Source organism: Scatophagus argus, chromosome 12 (assembly GCF_020382885.2).
Source record: "Scatophagus argus isolate fScaArg1 chromosome 12, fScaArg1.pri, whole genome shotgun sequence".
Lineage (NCBI taxonomy): Eukaryota > Metazoa > Chordata > Actinopteri > Scatophagidae > Scatophagus > Scatophagus argus.
Genome location: NC_058504.1, coordinates 10,245,587 through 10,264,028, shown reverse-complemented (window position 1 = coordinate 10,264,028; position 18,442 = coordinate 10,245,587). Strand labels below are relative to the sequence as shown.

The 18,442-nt window shown below is 42.6% G+C and overlaps 3 protein-coding genes across 5 annotated transcripts; 2 read left to right on the top strand and 1 right to left on the bottom strand.

Moving 5' to 3' along the window:
* The first annotated feature begins 32 nt into the window (after positions 1-32).
* On the top strand, positions 33-10,635 carry fermt3b (FERM domain containing kindlin 3b). Of its 3 annotated transcripts, none has more exons than XM_046406452.1 (15): positions 33-226; positions 1,490-1,614; positions 3,039-3,272; positions 4,760-4,876; positions 5,211-5,379; positions 6,247-6,349; positions 6,450-6,557; positions 7,332-7,466; positions 7,779-7,825; positions 7,941-8,065; positions 8,427-8,533; positions 8,654-8,875; positions 9,155-9,279; positions 9,549-9,690; positions 10,044-10,635. In XM_046406452.1, the coding sequence occupies exons 2-15, from the start codon at positions 1,491-1,493 to the stop codon at positions 10,221-10,223; spliced, it is 1,938 nt and encodes a 645-aa protein (XP_046262408.1). In that variant the 5' UTR covers positions 33-226; position 1,490; the 3' UTR covers positions 10,224-10,635. The 3 variants fall into 3 exon arrangements, with proteins under 3 accessions (XP_046262408.1, XP_046262407.1, XP_046262409.1); XM_046406451.1 differs by having other exon boundaries at positions 1,448-1,614; XM_046406453.1 differs by lacking the exons at positions 33-226; positions 1,490-1,614; positions 3,039-3,272 and having other exon boundaries at positions 4,760-4,860.
* A 211-nt stretch (positions 10,636-10,846) lies between these two features.
* Positions 10,847-14,335, bottom strand: trpt1 (tRNA phosphotransferase 1). The gene is made up of 7 exons (XM_046406460.1): positions 14,134-14,335; positions 13,850-13,931; positions 12,668-12,837; positions 11,793-11,970; positions 11,636-11,692; positions 11,438-11,548; positions 10,847-11,337 (listed from the first exon to the last, which is right to left on the bottom strand). The coding sequence occupies exons 1-7, from the start codon at positions 14,206-14,208 to the stop codon at positions 11,315-11,317; spliced, it is 696 nt and encodes a 231-aa protein (XP_046262416.1). The 5' UTR covers positions 14,209-14,335; the 3' UTR covers positions 10,847-11,314.
* On the top strand, positions 14,287-18,186 carry zbtb3 (zinc finger and BTB domain containing 3). The gene is made up of 3 exons (XM_046406454.1): positions 14,287-14,422; positions 14,923-15,758; positions 16,138-18,186. Exons 2-3 carry the CDS (start codon positions 14,926-14,928, stop codon positions 17,207-17,209), a joined length of 1,905 nt encoding a protein of 634 aa, XP_046262410.1. The 5' UTR covers positions 14,287-14,422; positions 14,923-14,925; the 3' UTR covers positions 17,210-18,186.
* The last annotated feature ends 256 nt before the right edge of the window (positions 18,187-18,442 follow it).

Here is an 18,442-nt window from a genome sequence, read left to right as displayed (position 1 = left end):
TCCGCCTGGCGGAAACTGACAAAGTAACAGGAAGTGTTTCTTGACAAAAGTGACAAAAGCAAGCGCGGACATCGCTGCACAGACCACAAGCTGCTCAGCCCAAGAGAGGTTAAACTGCTGCACATTTGCACAGCAAAATTAAAAACCCTGGGAAATTGCTTCAGAGATCCAAGAGGCACGGGAGTCCCTTTCCATTTCTCGAAACTTTGGACCGAGGAGACAAACGGTATTGTCCTTCAAAGTTTGGGTGTGTGACAGAGAATGGCACTAATCATGAGGACACAGAGAGAGAGTGTTAGGGCAGAGTGTGTATGCAGGTGTGGGGTCATATTTAGGTCACATTAAATGACCTGGTCACAGATCAGAACTTGTATTAAGAAACATGCAGCTAAAGAAAGTTTCGGCCTCCAGCAGAGGTGAAGAAGGGTGCAGACATGTCATCTATTCGTTGTTACATCGTAGTCTTTGAAAATACAGATACATGAAGCAAAGACAGGCATTTTAAACTTGAAATGTAATATCTTTAAGATGGGATTACACTTTCATACACATGGAGTGTGTTTCTGTGTTGGCACTGGAGGAACACCTTGGGCGGGTCAGAAAGCGGAAGTCTGTGTCCATGATGATGGTTCAAGTTAGAAAAAGGAAGTATTCATTGAACTGGATGTGTTGCTAAAATCAACAAATCCATCTGGTGTATGTGTGTGTATGTGTGTCACTGTTGCTCAGTATCATGTGATAATTGAACCCTGAGTTCAATTGGCAGTTTATTGGCTAAAGTATGCTTGACAGGTCATCTGTCCTCTCATGGTGTCTTTTAATATTTAAAATGTCCTGGAAAACTGGATCAGTTTTGTATTATCAATTCTACCAAACATTTTTTTAAATGTCAATTATTACGGTTACCTTCTTAAAAATGAAACAGAAATGTCTGCTAGTCACATTTCTCTTTTATGAAATAAGCCAGAAAACATTAGAACCCACACCAGCTGTCATTTAATTCAAGCATTTTTACAATTTATTCATGAAGCAAAATGTATCATTTCATGGCATATAATCACCTCTAAATTATTAATAGCTAAAACACTTCGGCAATACGACACATATGACACATCTGAACACTTTTAATGTCTGGACTGGACTTAAAGAGATGATATAAGCCATTTAATCAGCGGGATGGAAAAACAAATGAAAGCGTCGCCTCACTCAGGTGATTCATTGTAAGTCTTGTTCATCTTCTTGTCTTTGACTGCTTTGTCTGAGCTGTTTCATATTTGTACTGAACAAAGACACAAGAATTAACATTTGTCACACATAACAGATTGTTTAAAGAGTATTTGTTGAGCCTTTCACAACAATTTGTCACCAGTTTGGCATTTTTACTAAATCTGTTCCATTCATTCTTTCACTCTTTCTGTCCTGCTATCCGTCTACTCCACTCCGTCAGACTTGTCTCCTGCATTTCTTTCTCTCTCTCTCTCTCTCCCAGTATGGCTTCGTGGGACCTGTCAGTGACGGTGGAGGACCTGGGATCTGATGCGCCTCCTGTCACCGTCAGCGTGACCTCTGACCTCCACGTCGGAGGGGTCATCCTAAAACTGGTGGAAAAGACACGTGGGTCACTGTGTGTCTGTCTCTGTTTGTCTCAGCTGTGCACAGACTAAATATAGTTACACACTTTGCATGGACATGTAGGAATTCACATATAGTTTGAGGAACATTTAGAAAGGAATTCATGATGCATCCTGCACACATTACTTTATCATAAGTCATGCGTTAGATAAGAATGTATTTTGTGTGCATCATATAACCCTTTGTTTTTCCAGATTATCTTTTTATTGATTTTTGAAGGGTGTATTTATACTTTTTTTTATAGCAATGACCAGAGCATCTTCACTTTGTGACACAGCAAACACAATGTCTAGTCCTTTTTTTGCATACATGTCACAAATTCAACACTATTAAACTGAATTATAATCCTGAAATGTACAAGACAAGCAAATGAATCCGATAATGCTTCATTTTCAAAATTAAGTGCGTGTGTAATTTATTCAGTAACATTTTCCACAAAGTATTCAAAATTGATTTCATACAAGAAAAGCTAAAAGCACTTGACAAACGCTTCTTTGTGTGATTCTTTTGCTTTCTTCTTTAGTTTCCTTATTTCCTTCTATTTCTTCCTTGTTTCATTTCCTCTTTCCTCCTCTTTTCTCCTTGGTTCCTTCTTTCGTTTCAAAGTCTGTGACTGCGCTCACTCATTTGACAGCATTTGACAGTGCCTTTCACACAGACATTTAAAATGCCATATCACCGCTAATCAGGTTATTCTGAATTAATAGGGTTGGGTTATGTTTATCATTTCCTGTCAGTGTAATTGTGCGTCAAATGAAAGATGTAATTGTGAAAGATGTAACCCAATTTAAGAAACATCCTTCCAACAGAGCATCAGGGTAAGAAATATTGACCATGACATGACCTGAAGACGCAACCTTCTGATTTGAAGTCGGACACACTACTGCCGCACAACCTTCCTCCATTCATAAGCTAACCAATCAAGAACCGGTTTGGTCTGGAAGTGAACTGACCGAGAGAACCACTCGTGACTTTACCTCGGTTGGAGAGGTCAACGACAGGCCTTCCAACAAGTCCGAATCTTCCACATCCACACATATTCTGCATTATCCTCTTTAGTAGACTCTGTCTGCCTCCACCCTCCGAGACATAGCCAAGCTAACACCACACCAGTCTGTCCACTGAGTCCAGGAGACGAAACTTATCAGAGAAATTGGTCACCAAGCCTGATAACAAAATGTAGACTGGTGGGAGAAGATAGAAAACAGAAAATAATGACAGAAAATGTCCAGTGGTTTGCGAAACACTTTTGAGTTCTTGGTGAGAAAAACTGTGTGGACTTTGATAGAGAAAATTCACTTTTGTTCTGCGATATAAGAGACCATGCAAATCAGGTTTCAAAACCAATGGCTGTTAGCTCTGCTTCCGTTTGCACTGACATCTGTTTTGTTATCTGTCCTCTGCAGAGATCAAGCGTGATTGGTCAGACCATGCGCTGTGGTGGGAGCAGAAGCAGCGGTGGCTGCTGCGGACAGCCTGGTCTCTGGAGAAATATGGCATCCACGCCGACGCCAGGCTGTTCTTCATGCCCCAGCATAAGCCCTTGAGGCTGTGTCTGCCCAGTGGCATCACCCTGAGGCTCCGAGCCTGCTTCTCCAACCCCGTCTTCCAGACCGTGATGGGCATCTGCAAAATGCTCAGTGAGTTTCATCCTTTTTTTCATTCTTTTATTTTCTTTCAAGTTCTTTCCTCTCGTTTTTGCTTCTTTCTTTTCTTCTTTCTTTCCCTATTCCTCCTTTCCTTCTTTTACTTCCTTATTTCATTTCTTCTCTGTTTCATTGTCTCTTTCCACTCTTTTGTTTGCTTCTTTTACTTCATTTCGTCTCTTCATTTTCTCTTCATTTATTTTGTTTTCCCTTTTTCTGTCCTCCCACCCTTCTTCACATCAGTGTCCTTCTCTTCTTTTCTTCTTCCCTCCATCTTGCTTTCTTTTCTTCATCCTTCTTTTCTTCCTTTTTCTGATGAATCCAGTTGTTCACCCTCTGGACTTGTGGACTACAAGGCCGTGACACAGACTCTCTGGAAGTCTGCAGAAAGTCCACCTGAGACCGCAGACCCGAATGCACCCGCAAAGTCCATCAGTTCAGACGACTGGATTCAGACCCTCTTTCCGTGTTTCCTTCCTGTTTAGCTGTGCATGAAAAGTCTTTTTTGTGTGTGTTCCTTTCATGAGGTTTAACCCTGACATGATTTCAATATGCAGCCTTCTGATCTTGAGTCAGACACATTACTGTTGCAACACAGAGTCCATGAAAAACCATACCAAAGTCGTCCAATAAACTGGTAACAAACGTAAAACCGGTGGGAGTGTGTCAGCTGATGACCCGCAGGCTGTTTCAGAAGGCAGATTTGACAAACCTGGAGTTGAATACTGCTGGACTCTAAATTGACTGATCCAAGAACAGCTGGTCTTTCAAGTTGCTGAAAAAATGAAGTGTTATTGAGTTAGTGAAAAAATAGTTCTTGTTTTGTTTCCTTTCCTTCTTTTCATGTTTAATTTTATGTATTCTGTCCTTGTTTCCTTCCCTCTTGCTCACTTTCTATTCACGCAAGAGGCCAATAATGTTTTCTGTGACTGGCTGGGTCAGCACATTGTTAATTTGACATTTGGCCATAATTCACCAGCTCTGTGTGGACCGTTGTGCAGTGCAAAATGAGTGACCACACTTTCAGCACCACCACTAAACCTGTGTGTGTGGACCACATTGCCCATGCTTGGACCTATTCTCATTCAGGAGCATCACACAACATTTTGTTTTTTTTGATGAATAGAAGACACTGATTAGCAGACTAATCAGCTGACAAACCGAAAAGGAACGAGCTAAAATTAACCCGGGCACTTACTTTCTACTCTCATCTTTAGGTCTATTCTCATTAGGCTGCTGCACACACCTGTTTTTAACTTTTAACGTTATGACTAATTCAGAGCTGCCTTTAATAATAACAACTCGTGGCTTATTTGTTCACTGAATTTCTTGAACATTATCAAATCAATGAGTAAAGTAGAGAGGACAACCAATGTCTCCTTATGTCCCGTCACTCGGAACACAGTACTTTCACTATTAAAGCTGAGGCAAAGTCATTTTGTTTAAAGATTTTAATGATTTCCTCTCTGTTACCTACATAGACATCCGTCACCCCGAAGAGCTGTCACTCCTTCGGCCTGTAGAGTACAAAAAGAAGAAGAAAGATAAAGACTCGACTGAGGAGATCTACGACCTGACCGAGGTGCCCCTGACCTCGGGTACACTCATCACACTTGTTTCACACTACAGGCTTGACATGTACACGTTTTATGACTGATGGGCTTTCAGTAAGAAAGGCAGGATCAAAGATTTTATTTCTGGCCCCCATTTTCACCAACCTATTTGTCAAAAGATTTTGCAGCTTTGTCCTTTGACTTTGAATTCCTCACACGTCTTCATATACACAGTCTACATGATGATCCAAAGGGAGACCTGGTAGAGAAAAGCAAATAAAAAAAAAGGCAAAAATCGAATCAGAGTTGTTGTCCTGATGTCTGTAAAAGTGAGCTATCCTGTGAAATTTGACTGGAACCTTCCCATATATCTTTGCAGTGTCTCGGCCCTGTCTGTATGATGGCATGCCAGCTCACTTTGCTGACTCACCTCAGATGGAGGCCATCTACAAGATGCTGTCAGTCACCCAGCCTCCCCCCACCCCCGAGGTCATAGCCAAGCAGTACCGCGCAGCCAGTGTGGTGGACAAGGCTCACATCCATGGCAGGTATGCGTTCACACAGATTGGTGTGATAAACCCTTCTGTCGACAGAATGGTGGTGAGCAGCTATGAAGCTTATGAACCAGCAGTCCCACAATTTTTACTGTTCACACACCTGAAGACTGAATCCTTCACCACAGTCCCCCTTTTTTATTCCACAGCGTATCCTTTGAAATGCTATGATGTAATAACATTAACACGTTAAGGTTTTGGTGCAGTCACACACATACTTTTTGGGTACGCCGTCTGAATGACAGCTATAATCGAGCTCACACAGGTGCATGTAGTTTGACCTGGTCTTGATCACTGAAGTCTGGTTTTTTAACACAACTCTCTGTTTCAGCTGTGAAGTGTTTATCTAATTAAACTTAGATTAGCTACTGAAGCAGCTGAGAGGTCAGACCCACTCTGTCCACTCTGAATGTTTGCTGTTAAACAGAAAACCACTGGTTACCACACTCATGTTTTCACCAGAAAAACTGGGTTGTTATTTATTTATTATTTATTTATTTAGTTCATTTTCTCTCTCCCTTTTCTTTGTCTCTTCCACCGTCCCTTTCTCGAGATCAAGCTCAAATCTGCTTTAAAATAAAGTTGCAAAAGTAAGCATAAAACACAATGTATTCAACAACAACAAAAAATGACAATAAGAAATGAGAATTGTATAAAACAAATATTGAATAACCTAAGGATAATTAATCAATAATAGAAAAAAAGTGGAAAATATATCTACAAGAAATAAGTATGACAGGGAACTTCCATTTTGCATATAAATGAAGAATGTTGGGCTTGTAAGTTGTATTATAATGCCAAATAAAAACCTTTGAATGAGTGTGTTACATGTAAACTCATATTATTTTCTTCCCCTCGCAGGTGGTTGGACTCATCCCGCTGTCTTATGCAGCAGGGCATCCAAGAAAATGACAGAGTCTGGATTCGCTTCAAGTACTTTACGTTCTATGATATGGATCCCAAGGTGTGTGTGTGCACACGTTGTTATAGATAAAGTACATGTGTACGTATGGCTTTGTGCTCCTCTCCTGATCTCACCCGACTCACCCTCTCTGTCCATGCAGTACGATGTTGTGCGTCTCACCCAGCTGTATGAGCAGGCGCGCTGGGCCATCCTGCTGGAGGACATCGACTGCACCGAGGAGGAGATGATGCTGTTTGGAGCTCTACAGGTAGAAAACACACGCACAGGAACATGTATGCGTGTCAGCGTGGATGGATGGATGGATGGATGGATGGATGGATGGATAGATAGATAGATACTTTACTGATCCCGAGGGAAATTCAATCATCCAGTAGCCCACTACAGCAGTGTAGGTTAGTCAAAAATCAGCAAACAAACGACCAAAAAAGGCCTAACTGTTAGTAGGAAAATAGACTTAACATATACTAAATAAACTAACATATGCTACATAAAGTACAATAGAGTGCAGAGAAAACAGGTTGACCAGATTGTGTGTATAAAATAACAGACTAAAAAAGCTACAGTGTAAACATATGTAAACGGATTGCTACTCAGAAATGACTTATAAAGTGCAGGTTAATTGTGCAACAAAACATATAAGGTAATGTGTATAGTGGAATAAATGTCCAATAAATAAATGTGATTGTTACGCCTGATGTGACTCAGGCACAGACTGTCACTGGGATCGTGACCCCTGAACACCCAGAGATGTGTTGTAGAGTCAGGTTGGAAACGTTTAAAAAAGGTGAATGTTGAATATACAGTGTAGGAACTGGACATTTTCTTCAGCAAATTTACAATTTGCAAATATCATAAAAGACAAAAGATGACTGGTTATAACTGTATATTGTTAAAGACTGTTTAAAAAAAAAAATTCACGTGATGCAGCTTCCAAGAGCACACAATTTGAGTTGTTTTCTCCTTTATTATCCAGTACAGGATTAAACATTTGTCACTCCTGTCACTCCTGTCACTCCCGCAGTACCACATCAGTAAGGTGTCTCAGTCCGAGCCCCAGATGCTGAGCTCCAGTGCAGCCATGGATGACCTGGAGTCCGCCCTGCAGTCCCTGGAGGTCAAGATGGAGTCAGAAGGCAGCTCTGCATCTGAGATGCTGGTCAGACATATTGAATGTAGCAGACGCTGACTCAACAAAGTCACTTATGTTAAACCCTCAACTACAAGTGCATCCTTTAAGATCATACTGGTTTGTTCAAGGCGGGTTATTGTTTGTAATGGAAGTTATTATTATTATTATAGTGCACTTTACTTGTGTATCTGTGATGGTTTTCAAGGACTGTAACCGTTATAGAATTGTTTCAAACACAATGTCATATCAAGTACGGATATCAGGCAGAGAGAATCGAGGATAATCCAAACGATAGTATAATCTTGTATCCACTGAACAACATGTTTGTCTTTCATCCAGGAAAACATGACTGCACCAGAACTCAATGACTATCTGAAGATTTTCAGGTGAAGTTTATTTTACAAACAAAAGAGGGCAAATGCACCAGTCTCCTGAAAAATAAAAGCATTTTTATCATTTTACACGTGTGGTGAAACTGAGCAAAGTGGTTGTATGTTTCAGGCCAAAGAGGCTGACGCTGAAGGGATATAAGCAATACTGGTTCAAGTTCCAGGACACCTCCATCTCTTATTTCAAGAGCAAAGAGGAGAGCATCGGAGAGCCTATTCAACAGATTAACCTCAAAGGTACTAATATATCTACTTATATATATATGTGTACTAATATGTTGCATTTTGTCATTATTATATTTTCCCTCTATGTCATCCACTTATTCGCCTCTGTGTGACGTCACTGCTTATTAGCACATGTAATGGAGGAACCTTCAACACACACAAACATGGAGCTTTCCACATATGATAAAAAAGTTCTGCTGTGTGAACGTGACTGTATTGTCTTATGCGTGGACTCAAGATGTCGTGGCAGTCCCACTCTGTTCGACATGTCGCTCCCATTGCTATTTTTCCTATTATCCTTTCTGTCTACATACAACCCATAAATTTCAAATTTCAATACTGGGTCTTACTTTTCTATTTATCCTGCACACAGGATGTGAGGTGGCTCCTGATGTTAATGTGACAGCACAGAAGTTCCTTATCAGACTCCTTATACCGGCCCCTGAGGGCATGAACGAGGTCTATCTGCGATGTGAAAACGTGAGGCGACACGCACACGTCTCAAAAATCATTTCCTGCACCTCATCTCGCAGCACTTCTTTTGCTTCACCTCTCTGACCACAACCTCACCAGTCTGTGTCTTCGGCTCTTGTCGTCCAGGAGCAGCAGTACGCTCAGTGGATGGCTGCATGTCGACTGGGCTCCAAAGGCAAGACTCTGGCTGACAGCACTTTCGAGAACGAGATCCAGAGCATTCGCTCCTTCCTGGCTATGCAAAAGACCAGCTCCAGTTCCCATGGCAACGCACCTGCCAACGATGAAAGCATCAATACTCACAGTCTGGTGTCGCCACGCTACCATAAGAAGTACAAAGCCAAACAGGTACAAGAGGAGTAGAACCGGACCGTCATATTTTAAAAGGCAGTTACAGAAGAGTACATGACTATTGGATCACACTCATTTCTCATTTGTTGTTCCTTCATACTGTGCATGACATTTAGCAATGGGCTAAGTTACCACCTGAAATAAACTCTTGAATTGTAAGCAGCACAGTGACTTTGCACTACCGAGCCAAGTGAACAGTTCTGCAGCTGAAAACCCCACTCAGTTTGTACTCATTACAACCTTTCCAAATCTTTTACCCTGTGCCTGCTCCTCCAGCTGACCCCTCGTATCCTGGACGCCTATCAGAACGTGGCTCAGCTCTCACTGACAGATGCAGTGATGCGCTTCCTGCAGATCTGGCAAGCCCTGCCTGACTTTGGACTCTCATACTTTGTTGTCAGGTTAAGTTTTAAGTTCAAATTAAAGCTTTTCAGAATTGACTGAATTCCAGCTAGTGTCAGCTTAGAGCCATTTTGTCATCATATGAAAAGTGAGAAAACTACAGCTATAAAAGTTACAGTGTAGTGTGACTGGGTCGATACAGAAACGAAGTAATGTGTAAGTAAAAAGAGATTACTGTTACAGTTATGAGTCTGAGAACAAATCAGAGTCAGGGAGTTACCATGAAGTTATTTAGGACTAAGAACTGACCGATGTTTTTGTCCAATAGGTTTAAGGGAAGTCGAAAAGATGAAGTAATGGGAATAGCTCCCAACCGTCTGATCCGCATCGACCTGGGCGTGGGTGATGTGGTGAAGACCTGGCGCTACAACAATATGAAGCAGTGGAATGTCAACTGGGATATACGACAGGTGACACTAATGGTTTCATTTACCTTCTGTCTGGGAGAGCCGCCTGCATGATCACAAACTTTTGTGGTACTGAATTAGAGTTTACCAACTCTCTTTTTAGCTAAGATTTCCCATTTGTTTTTCTACTGCGATAAACAAATTTGAAAAATCCTGTGTAAAAGCTATTTGTGATAACTTAAAAGACGGTCCGTAAAATGCAGAGTTACACTTCTATCAGTGCAGAGCTGAGGTTTTAAAGAAACCCTAATATAACGTTAACACTGTATATGTATCACATCCCCCCAAAAAATTCAGCTTTCATCTGAAAAGAACCTCTTTTTTTGTGTTTGTGTGTGTCTTTCTAACTCCTCCAGGTGGCCATAGAGTTTGAAGGCAACGTCAATATTGCTTTTAGCTGCGTGACCGCCGACTGCAAAATCGTTCATGAGTTCATCGGAGGCTACATTTTCATGTCGACGCGCAGTCGTGACAAGGGCGACGTGCTCAATGAGGAGCTTTTCCACAAGCTGACCGGAGGCCACGAAGCTCTCTGAGACTAAAACTTACAACAACAAAACAAATATGGATGTTTCACAGCATACATCAGATCTCCTATGTGTCTCAGCAGTGGAAAACCATGTAGAGTAGGAATTCATGTTCCATTTAGGCGACCGCAAAAGGTCAAAATAAGATATTCTGACCAAGTGTTACAACCCACCTTGTCAGTTCATCCAAGCTTTTATATAGTCACACACACACACTGTCATAAGCTACATCATTGGATGGATTACTTAACATGTTCAGACAGGTCAAGACTCCACTGGTTGTCCTGCTGATTTCCCCTTAACTTCAGAACGGGCTACTCATGGAAAGGTAAAATCAACAGGAACACGACAAGAAACACCAACAACATGTAGGAAAATACAATTAATATGAAATGTTTTCCCTAATAAACTTATGAAGAAACATGTGTCTGCTGCCTTCAGTCGTTATGGTCATGACATACGGTGGTAATTTCTGTTGTTTCTTAAACAGGAAGCTTCGAACCATTTATCTCCCCTCACACTCTGTGTGTGCGTATCTTTCGAGGAACTGTTGAAGAAGTCAGTTTATTAAAACCACAGTGCCTGCATCCTCTGCTTTCCCACACTTAGGCACATGACATACCGCACACACATTTTGTCCTTAAAGGTTCCTTCATTTATAGGCCTGCTGGTTGCTGCCAGCAGTCAGTGTGTCCGTTTGAAACCAGGGTTTTATGGGTTTTACAACTGCTTGGTGAAATTACCTCTCGTAGGCAATGTGTGCCATAGTTTATTTAACACTAACAATGCAACAGAGAAAACAAGATCCCTAAACTCATAAATAAAAAGCAACATTTGCCATCATGACATGCTTGAATTGTCATGTAAACATAAAGTGAGCTCCTCTAAAGCCATACCAGTTATTTCAATGATGACACAAAAAATGAGAAGTTTACCAGTTTAGTTCCTATTGCTGACCACATCTCCCATACTGAGATGCTCCTGCCAAATGACAAGAGTTACCAAGGGAACCAACTTGGATAAGCATCAACCAGCCATGGGATGTTAGCACAGTCACATGAGTCCTGCTATGACCAATCAGAGAACAGCGTCCTTTGCTGCTACTGCAGTGGCAGGATGCTCCCTGAAACACAGGACAAAAGTGACTTTAGTAAATGTTGGGACTCAATCCAAGTTTTAAAATTAATGTAAATTGTATTGTGCCACGTGATAGTTTTTCTTACTTGTAGGTCTCAGTCTTAAAGCTCGGCTAAAGTATTTAGGGAGAAGTTTTCCCTCCGCGTTGCCTGCAGTCAGCAACACACCGTTTTCTGACCAGAAGAACTCAATACCATCTGTACAGTCAGATACAGGAAGAAAGCACATATAGCAGAGTCTATAATGGAGTGTAATGGGTTGTAGTCATTAGTGACTAAACTTACCAGCAAGAGCCTTGGGGACATCAATGTACACAGCTAGATCACAGTCTTTCCTCATGCCTGGTGGGAAAATGAATCACACTGAAGAACCAAGCTGTCAAATGTTCAGTTGACTTGTCTTTGGCACACACACACACACACACACACACACACAGCTTACCGCTGATGACACCATCCTCTCCTGGCAGGCCTGGCGCCAGGTGGATGTGTGTCCTCTTCATGCGGTTCAGGCCCTGCTGCTGGATGGAGTTCCAGTTGCGGAGGTAGGAGCCATGAACAGCCTCGGCAGGGCAGTCTGGAGAACCGGCCAGGACCGGTTTCAGCTCCAAATCCATTACCTGGCCACAGCGATGCAAACAGCATTGACATAGCATTTAAAATGAGGATGTTTTTAGATGAGGCTAAAATGTATAACATGTATTACGTGAGAAACCTCAGGACAGAAAACATCATGAAGTCACACTGAAGTTGACCTTTGACCTTAGAGGATGAAAATGACATTCAGCTTTTTATCTGCGTGTCAGAGGACTAACAACACGTGTCATCGGAAAATTAGATTTAAAGTGATCTCTCACAGTTAATTTTCCATCAGAAGAACGTAAATGTACCAAATAGTACGTACACTTAGAAAAACACAAACTGGACATCTGACTTCCACACTGTGCCTACTTTCTCCACGTTTCTGTTTAAAACCCTTAACTGCGACCGCAGGGATGAATAGAAGAAACAACAACACTTGAATTTGCCTTTCACGTGGACACATTCACATATTTCACATAAAGAATTTCCCCTTGGGGATCAATAATCTGATTCTGATTTATCACGTTGACTGGATGGCAAGAAAGGAAAATGTCTCCGTTTAGAAGCAACTTTGATGTAAATTTTACATATATTGTTGACATACGTACATGTACCATGGAGAACATGACATCATGGCATCATGACATCATGGTCTGCAAACAAAATGAAATATCCCCTTCTCAGAGCCATCTACAGATTTCCACGTGTCTCCTTTCAGGAATGTCTTAAACGTACCTGTATTGAATGGCCCTGACTGGCTCGAATCTGCAGGCGGCCATCCTCCGGGTGGGGGCGAAGCTTAAAGCGCTGCTTGTCATTTATGGCCACAACTCTTTCGACGTCTTCCAGAGAGTATGAGCGGAACTGCGGGTGGGCCAGGAGTTCCTCCACAAGCAGGAAGCCATCTATGAGAGTGGGACTTCTAATAGTTATGATCACATTCCCACAAAGGATTTGCTTTCATGTACTGATCTCTTTGTCCTGCACGCTGCCCTGCAATTCATTTACAGCATGTAAGCATTTAATGAAACAGATGTTGCATTACAAATAATGCAGGAAGCAAGACCTTTGACCAGGCTTAACAACGCTTATTTACAAAAGATTAAAAAATAATAATAATAATTATGTTACACGGTCGATGTAGATTCACTCAAATGTTAAAATTTCACTGAGCAAACAAGAGTTGCTATAAACAAATTAACCTGATAAACGCAAAATCAATCTGCAAAGTAACTACTAACTAAAGAATAAAAATGATAAATAGAAATACTCAAGTAAAAGGTACTTGAGTAAATGTACTTTCTTACTTTCCACAACTGCCTAAGCACAGTATCTCCTTCTGTCATGTCTGTTTGAACCACCAATGAACCAGGCTGAGAAAAGTAGAGAAGAAAGAAGAAAAGTAACCACCAAAAAAACAAACACTATATAGACAAAAGTATTGGGACATGGCTGTTTTTCAGGGGATGGACTCGACCCCTTACTTCCAGTGAAGGGAAGTCTTAATTCTTCAGCATACCAAGACATTTGGACAATGTTATGCTTCCAACTTTGTGGCAACAGTTTGTCGAAGGCCCTTTTCTATTCCAGCATGACTGTGCCCCAGTGCACAAAGTAACTTGACTGGCCCACAGAGCCCTGACCTCAACCCCATCCAACACTTTTGGGATGAACTGGAACGAACACTGTGAGTCAGGCCTTTTGGGCCAACATCAGTGTCTGACCTCACAAATGCTCTACTGCATGAATGGGCAAAAATTCCCACAGAAACTCTCCAACATCTTGTGGAAAGCCTTCAGAGAGGAGTGGAAGCTGTTAGAGCTGCCAATCAATCAGCATATTTAGACTGGAATGTCATTAAAGATCCCGAAAATGTGACAGTGTCAGTGGAGGGACGCTTGTGTTGCTTCAGCTCACCTGTACCCATCTGAAGACCCATTTGGTTGGCCCCATGGCGGAGAGCATAAGACATGGATTTAGACAGGCGTACATCTCTGTCCTGTCGGGGAAGACATTACACACGCTCGGATTCAGCTCGAATTACAACTCTTGTTTAAATATAGGGCCTTGGCTTTACCATGCCAAACAACTCATACGGATCGCTTAATAACCAATAAGGGAGTGTTTTTAGTCAGAATTCGATATATGAACTATTAAACAAATGGGGCAATCTCTCAGTTTATAGCGCCAGGACCTCGCACCTCCGCACAACGATTTCCTCTCCTTCCTCTGCCCCCTCTGCCTCCTCTTCCTCCTCTGTCACTGCATTGTGCCATCAATTGTACCCGTTTCAAGTCAGCGAAACGTAACAAAAGACTTCTCAATAAACTCCCTGTCAACAAGCGTGCAGGTTCCCACTTCCGGTCTGTCTGCGCTATCCGCCACTAGGTGTCGCTGTGGCGGCGGGCTGTGCTGCGACACACTCCCACCACAGAGCAAAAAGCTACATTTGTCCTGAAAGAAAACATCACAGACAGAGAGCTGCTGCAGGTAAGAACGTCTTCATCATGTCCACGAAAAATATGAGATATCTCGAGTCAGAATTGGTGCTGGCTGTTTAACAGTAACTCACATCCCAAACTAAAATCTTTGGTTAACCGACGTCCTGATGCTCTGATTTTACACACAGACGGAGCTAACTTGGCTAACTAATATTAGCATAGCTGAGCTGGTGCTGTCTAATTTTCTTGCGAGACAACCTTGTCATTTGGGTCATTTGGTGTTGTCTCCAATACATGTCATGCCAGGTTTCTTCCTCACCTGCATACCTTTGCTTGTCTTTGCATATGTAGCGTTCAGGTGCAGCTCCGAGACGGCGCTGCCAATAGACGAAAGAATTGGGGCACTGGTGTATTGAGAGCGAAGAGGCGTTCTCTGATATAGACTTTTAAAGATACTTTATGCAGCTGACTAGCAGTGATTTGCTTCGGTGACAGCAATATTCTCTCTCTCTCTGACCCTGCTTTCTCTCACGTTTATCCACTGCTCAGGTGATGGAGTTCCCCCAGCATTCCCAGCAGCTGCTGTCAGCTCTGCGCTCCCAGCGCCAGCGAGGCTTCCTCTGTGACTGCACCGTCCTGGTGGGCTCTTCCCGTTTCCTGGCCCACAGAGCTGTTTTGGCCTCCTGCTCGCCTTTCTTCCACATGTTCTACTCAGACTCTCCGGGGATCAGTGGTGGAAACAGCAGCAGCAGCTCTGTCACACTGGACAGCGACATTGTCACAGCTGCTGCATTCGGCTTGCTCTTGGACTTTGTCTATGAGGGCGTGCTGCAGCTGGATGACTCTCCACCAGTGGAGGACATATTGGCTGCTGCTAGCTTCCTGCACATGAACGAGGTGGTAAGAGTATGCAAGAGACGACTACAGAGACGAGAGCCCCTGGCTGAAGCAGACAGCACACGCTCTGAAGAGAGCGCTGGTGCGAGGAAGGCAATAGAGACAGTGAAGGAGGGTGGGTGTGGCGATGGAGCTCAGCCTGTGATGGACATGGCAGGAGATCACTTGAATCCTGTCACCATGGCAAGGCCACTCTCATCAGACTCTGTAATAGCAGAGAGGAGTCAGTTGGAGTCTGTGAAGTCTGAGCGAAGGACTGGTGGGGGGTCATCAGAGGCCCGCGTTCACACTCCTCTGAGCCCTGACCTGGCTGATACCACACAGCCAGGTATGGACGCTCCTCCTCTGCCCCCAAGTGGGGAGCTGGTTCAGGGCCTCATCATGGGCCCGTCTGCCCCTGTCTCAGGAGCTTTTGCCAGGGTGAGGACTGGAGGTCAGGGAGAAGGATCAACACTCTGCAGCCCCTGCAGCACCACTGAGACATACAGGTTTGTTTTACAAATGGGAGAATACCAAAAATAACAGCATACTGTAAATATTAAAGTGGGGAACAGTGTCTTTTAAATTCAAAGCTTGCTTTGAGCTCAAAGCAGAATAAAAGAAGGGTAGAAGTCAAAAGGACACAGTCGGTGTAATCATCACAGTGTTATGTAGTCCTGCTCTTTGATTTGTAGCAGTCATCTAATACAACTGGAGATATTAAACACAATTTTATATTTTCTCACAGTATATCATATGTCATATCACCCAAACTTAAAATACAGTATGATCTAATTTCTTCACTTTAAGTGACGTCTGCTCTGTATATACTATTCTTATGATTTTGTTGTTTTTTAAAAAAGGTTTGCTCTCTCTGTTGTTCACCAGCCACAGCAGTAACCAGCAGCCCTCCTCGTCTTCTTCGTCTTCTTCGTCTTCTTCGTCTCTGGTGCCGGTGAGCCAGGCCAGTGGTCCATCACGTGTTGCTCTTTCCCAGTCAGAGTCCAGACTTTCCCCCGGGCCCCATCAGGATGTACCCCGACTGGCCCATAATGAGTCTGCTGGGAACCCCTCAGAGACTGACCGCAGAGGTTCATCAGGCAGAGGACAACAGATGGTCATGTTAATCCAAGCATCAGCACCTCACACTTTTGAAACAAACCCAACGCACTCTCCTCTAGAACGTGCGCTTCCCCAAATTCGAATCCAGAGCACTGTGTCACTCCAGCGCCAAAGCTTGGACTTCCGCTCTGCTCAGGCTCAAACTGTCAGGGGACCTGAGGAGCATGCGAGTGCCATGGGCAGAGTGAGGACAGAGGGCAGTGATGGGGAGAATGTGAAAGTCAAAATGGAGGCCATTGTTATATCTGACGAGGAGACGGAGGAGGAGAAAGAGGAAAGCAGAGAGAGAGAACCGGTGATGGAAGTAGACGATGAGTTTGAAGATGACATCCAAGACGAGGAGCTGAACAGTCCTCACTTTCTGTCGTCCAACCCACAGGGCCTCTTACAAATGACCTCCCATTCAAATGACTACTCCTTCTCGCTCTCTCCCTCCTCCTCCCCCCCCTCTGGTGTTGGCCCTTCCTCCCAGGACAATTCTTCCTTCACCGCCTCCCTCATTCCTCCTTCCACAGCTCAGCATCATTCAGACCCTCCTTCCTACTTCCAGGACCTCCAGGACTCTATGGGGAACATTGTGGAGGATGTCCCCACTTGTGGAGTGTGCGGAAAGACCTTCTCATGTACATACACACTGAGGCGTCATGCTATCGTGCACACACGTGAACGCCCTTATGAGTGCCGCTACTGTTACCGGAGCTACACACAATCGGGCGACCTGTACCGACACATCCGCAAAGCTCATGACCACACACTGCCAGCCAAACGCAGCAAGACAGACATGGAGCCCACTATTCTGCCGCCGCAGCCACCGCCACCAGCACCACCACTAAGCTAACACATTAACAGGAACGCTATGGCATTTCTATACTCTGTACTTACACGTACACAACTAAAGTTTAACTTTAACGTGCTTACTCAGTTTATTCCTTTAATCCTAAATCGAGTAAGGCTGCAACAAATGATTACTTTCTGGATCAGTCATGAGAAACTGGCCATCAAACGTTCCAAAGCCGAAGGTGACTTGTTATGTCTGACCAACTTTTTAAATGAACTAATTAACAATTAAAAAAGACTAAAGGAACCAGAAAATATTCACATTTGAGAAGCTGAAAATACAGAATTTCAGCAAAACAATTATTAATTGTTAACAATTAACAAAATATTATTTTAATTTCAGGATTTTTGCGGGTCTTTAAACTTTCAAAAGCTCTTGAACTCAGAACTCAGTTCACGGCCTTCATTTTAGTCCCTAGAAATTTAATCTGATTTTATTTATTTATGTGCTTTTTCAGAATTAAACACTACCTAAATCAGCCTAATGCACACTACAGTCGCTGAATACTTACTTACAGTTACTACATGACGCTTCCTTAATAGGATAAAGCGAATACTAGATTTAAAAAAGCTAATTAGGCAAAGGCCCACTCAACAAGCGGCTTTTCTGTTGGCCACGATCCAAAAAAGAAAAAAAGCTTAAAGATATTCAATCCCGGTCAGTTAATCCAAATGTTGTCTTAGTATTTTTACATTAATATTTTACTTATTTTTCATCGAGCAGCCCAACACTGCAGAGATTTCTCTACATTTGGTCATCATTAAGTAAAGAAATGTAATAACGCACACACACACAAATAACACCAGCGTTGTGGCACAGGCATTAGCCCTCATTCATTAAATGAACCTGCTGTATGTTCATGTGCGACCGTTGTCTCCTTTGGCTGATTCATTTAATCCAGTTGTTAAATTAACACTGATGTGATGCAGTTGTGCTGGTTTTGATTTAAAAAAAAAAAAAAAAAAAAAACTTTTAAGTGGCATTTTACATTTCATGTTTTTATTTTTTCTAATTCTTTCAATACTGTTTATACGTTGTACCAGTAAAAAACAAAAATTGCATACACTTACAGAGATGTATGGAAATGTTTCAAAAACTTGAAAGCAAGTGTGAGGGAAAACTGTTGTTTTAACTGTTTTAACTGTTTAACTGTTTTTTTTTGTTCAGTTACATCAAATGTAACATGTTTGACTGCTTTCTTGACCTTAAGGCAAATACCTGCACAAATTTTTA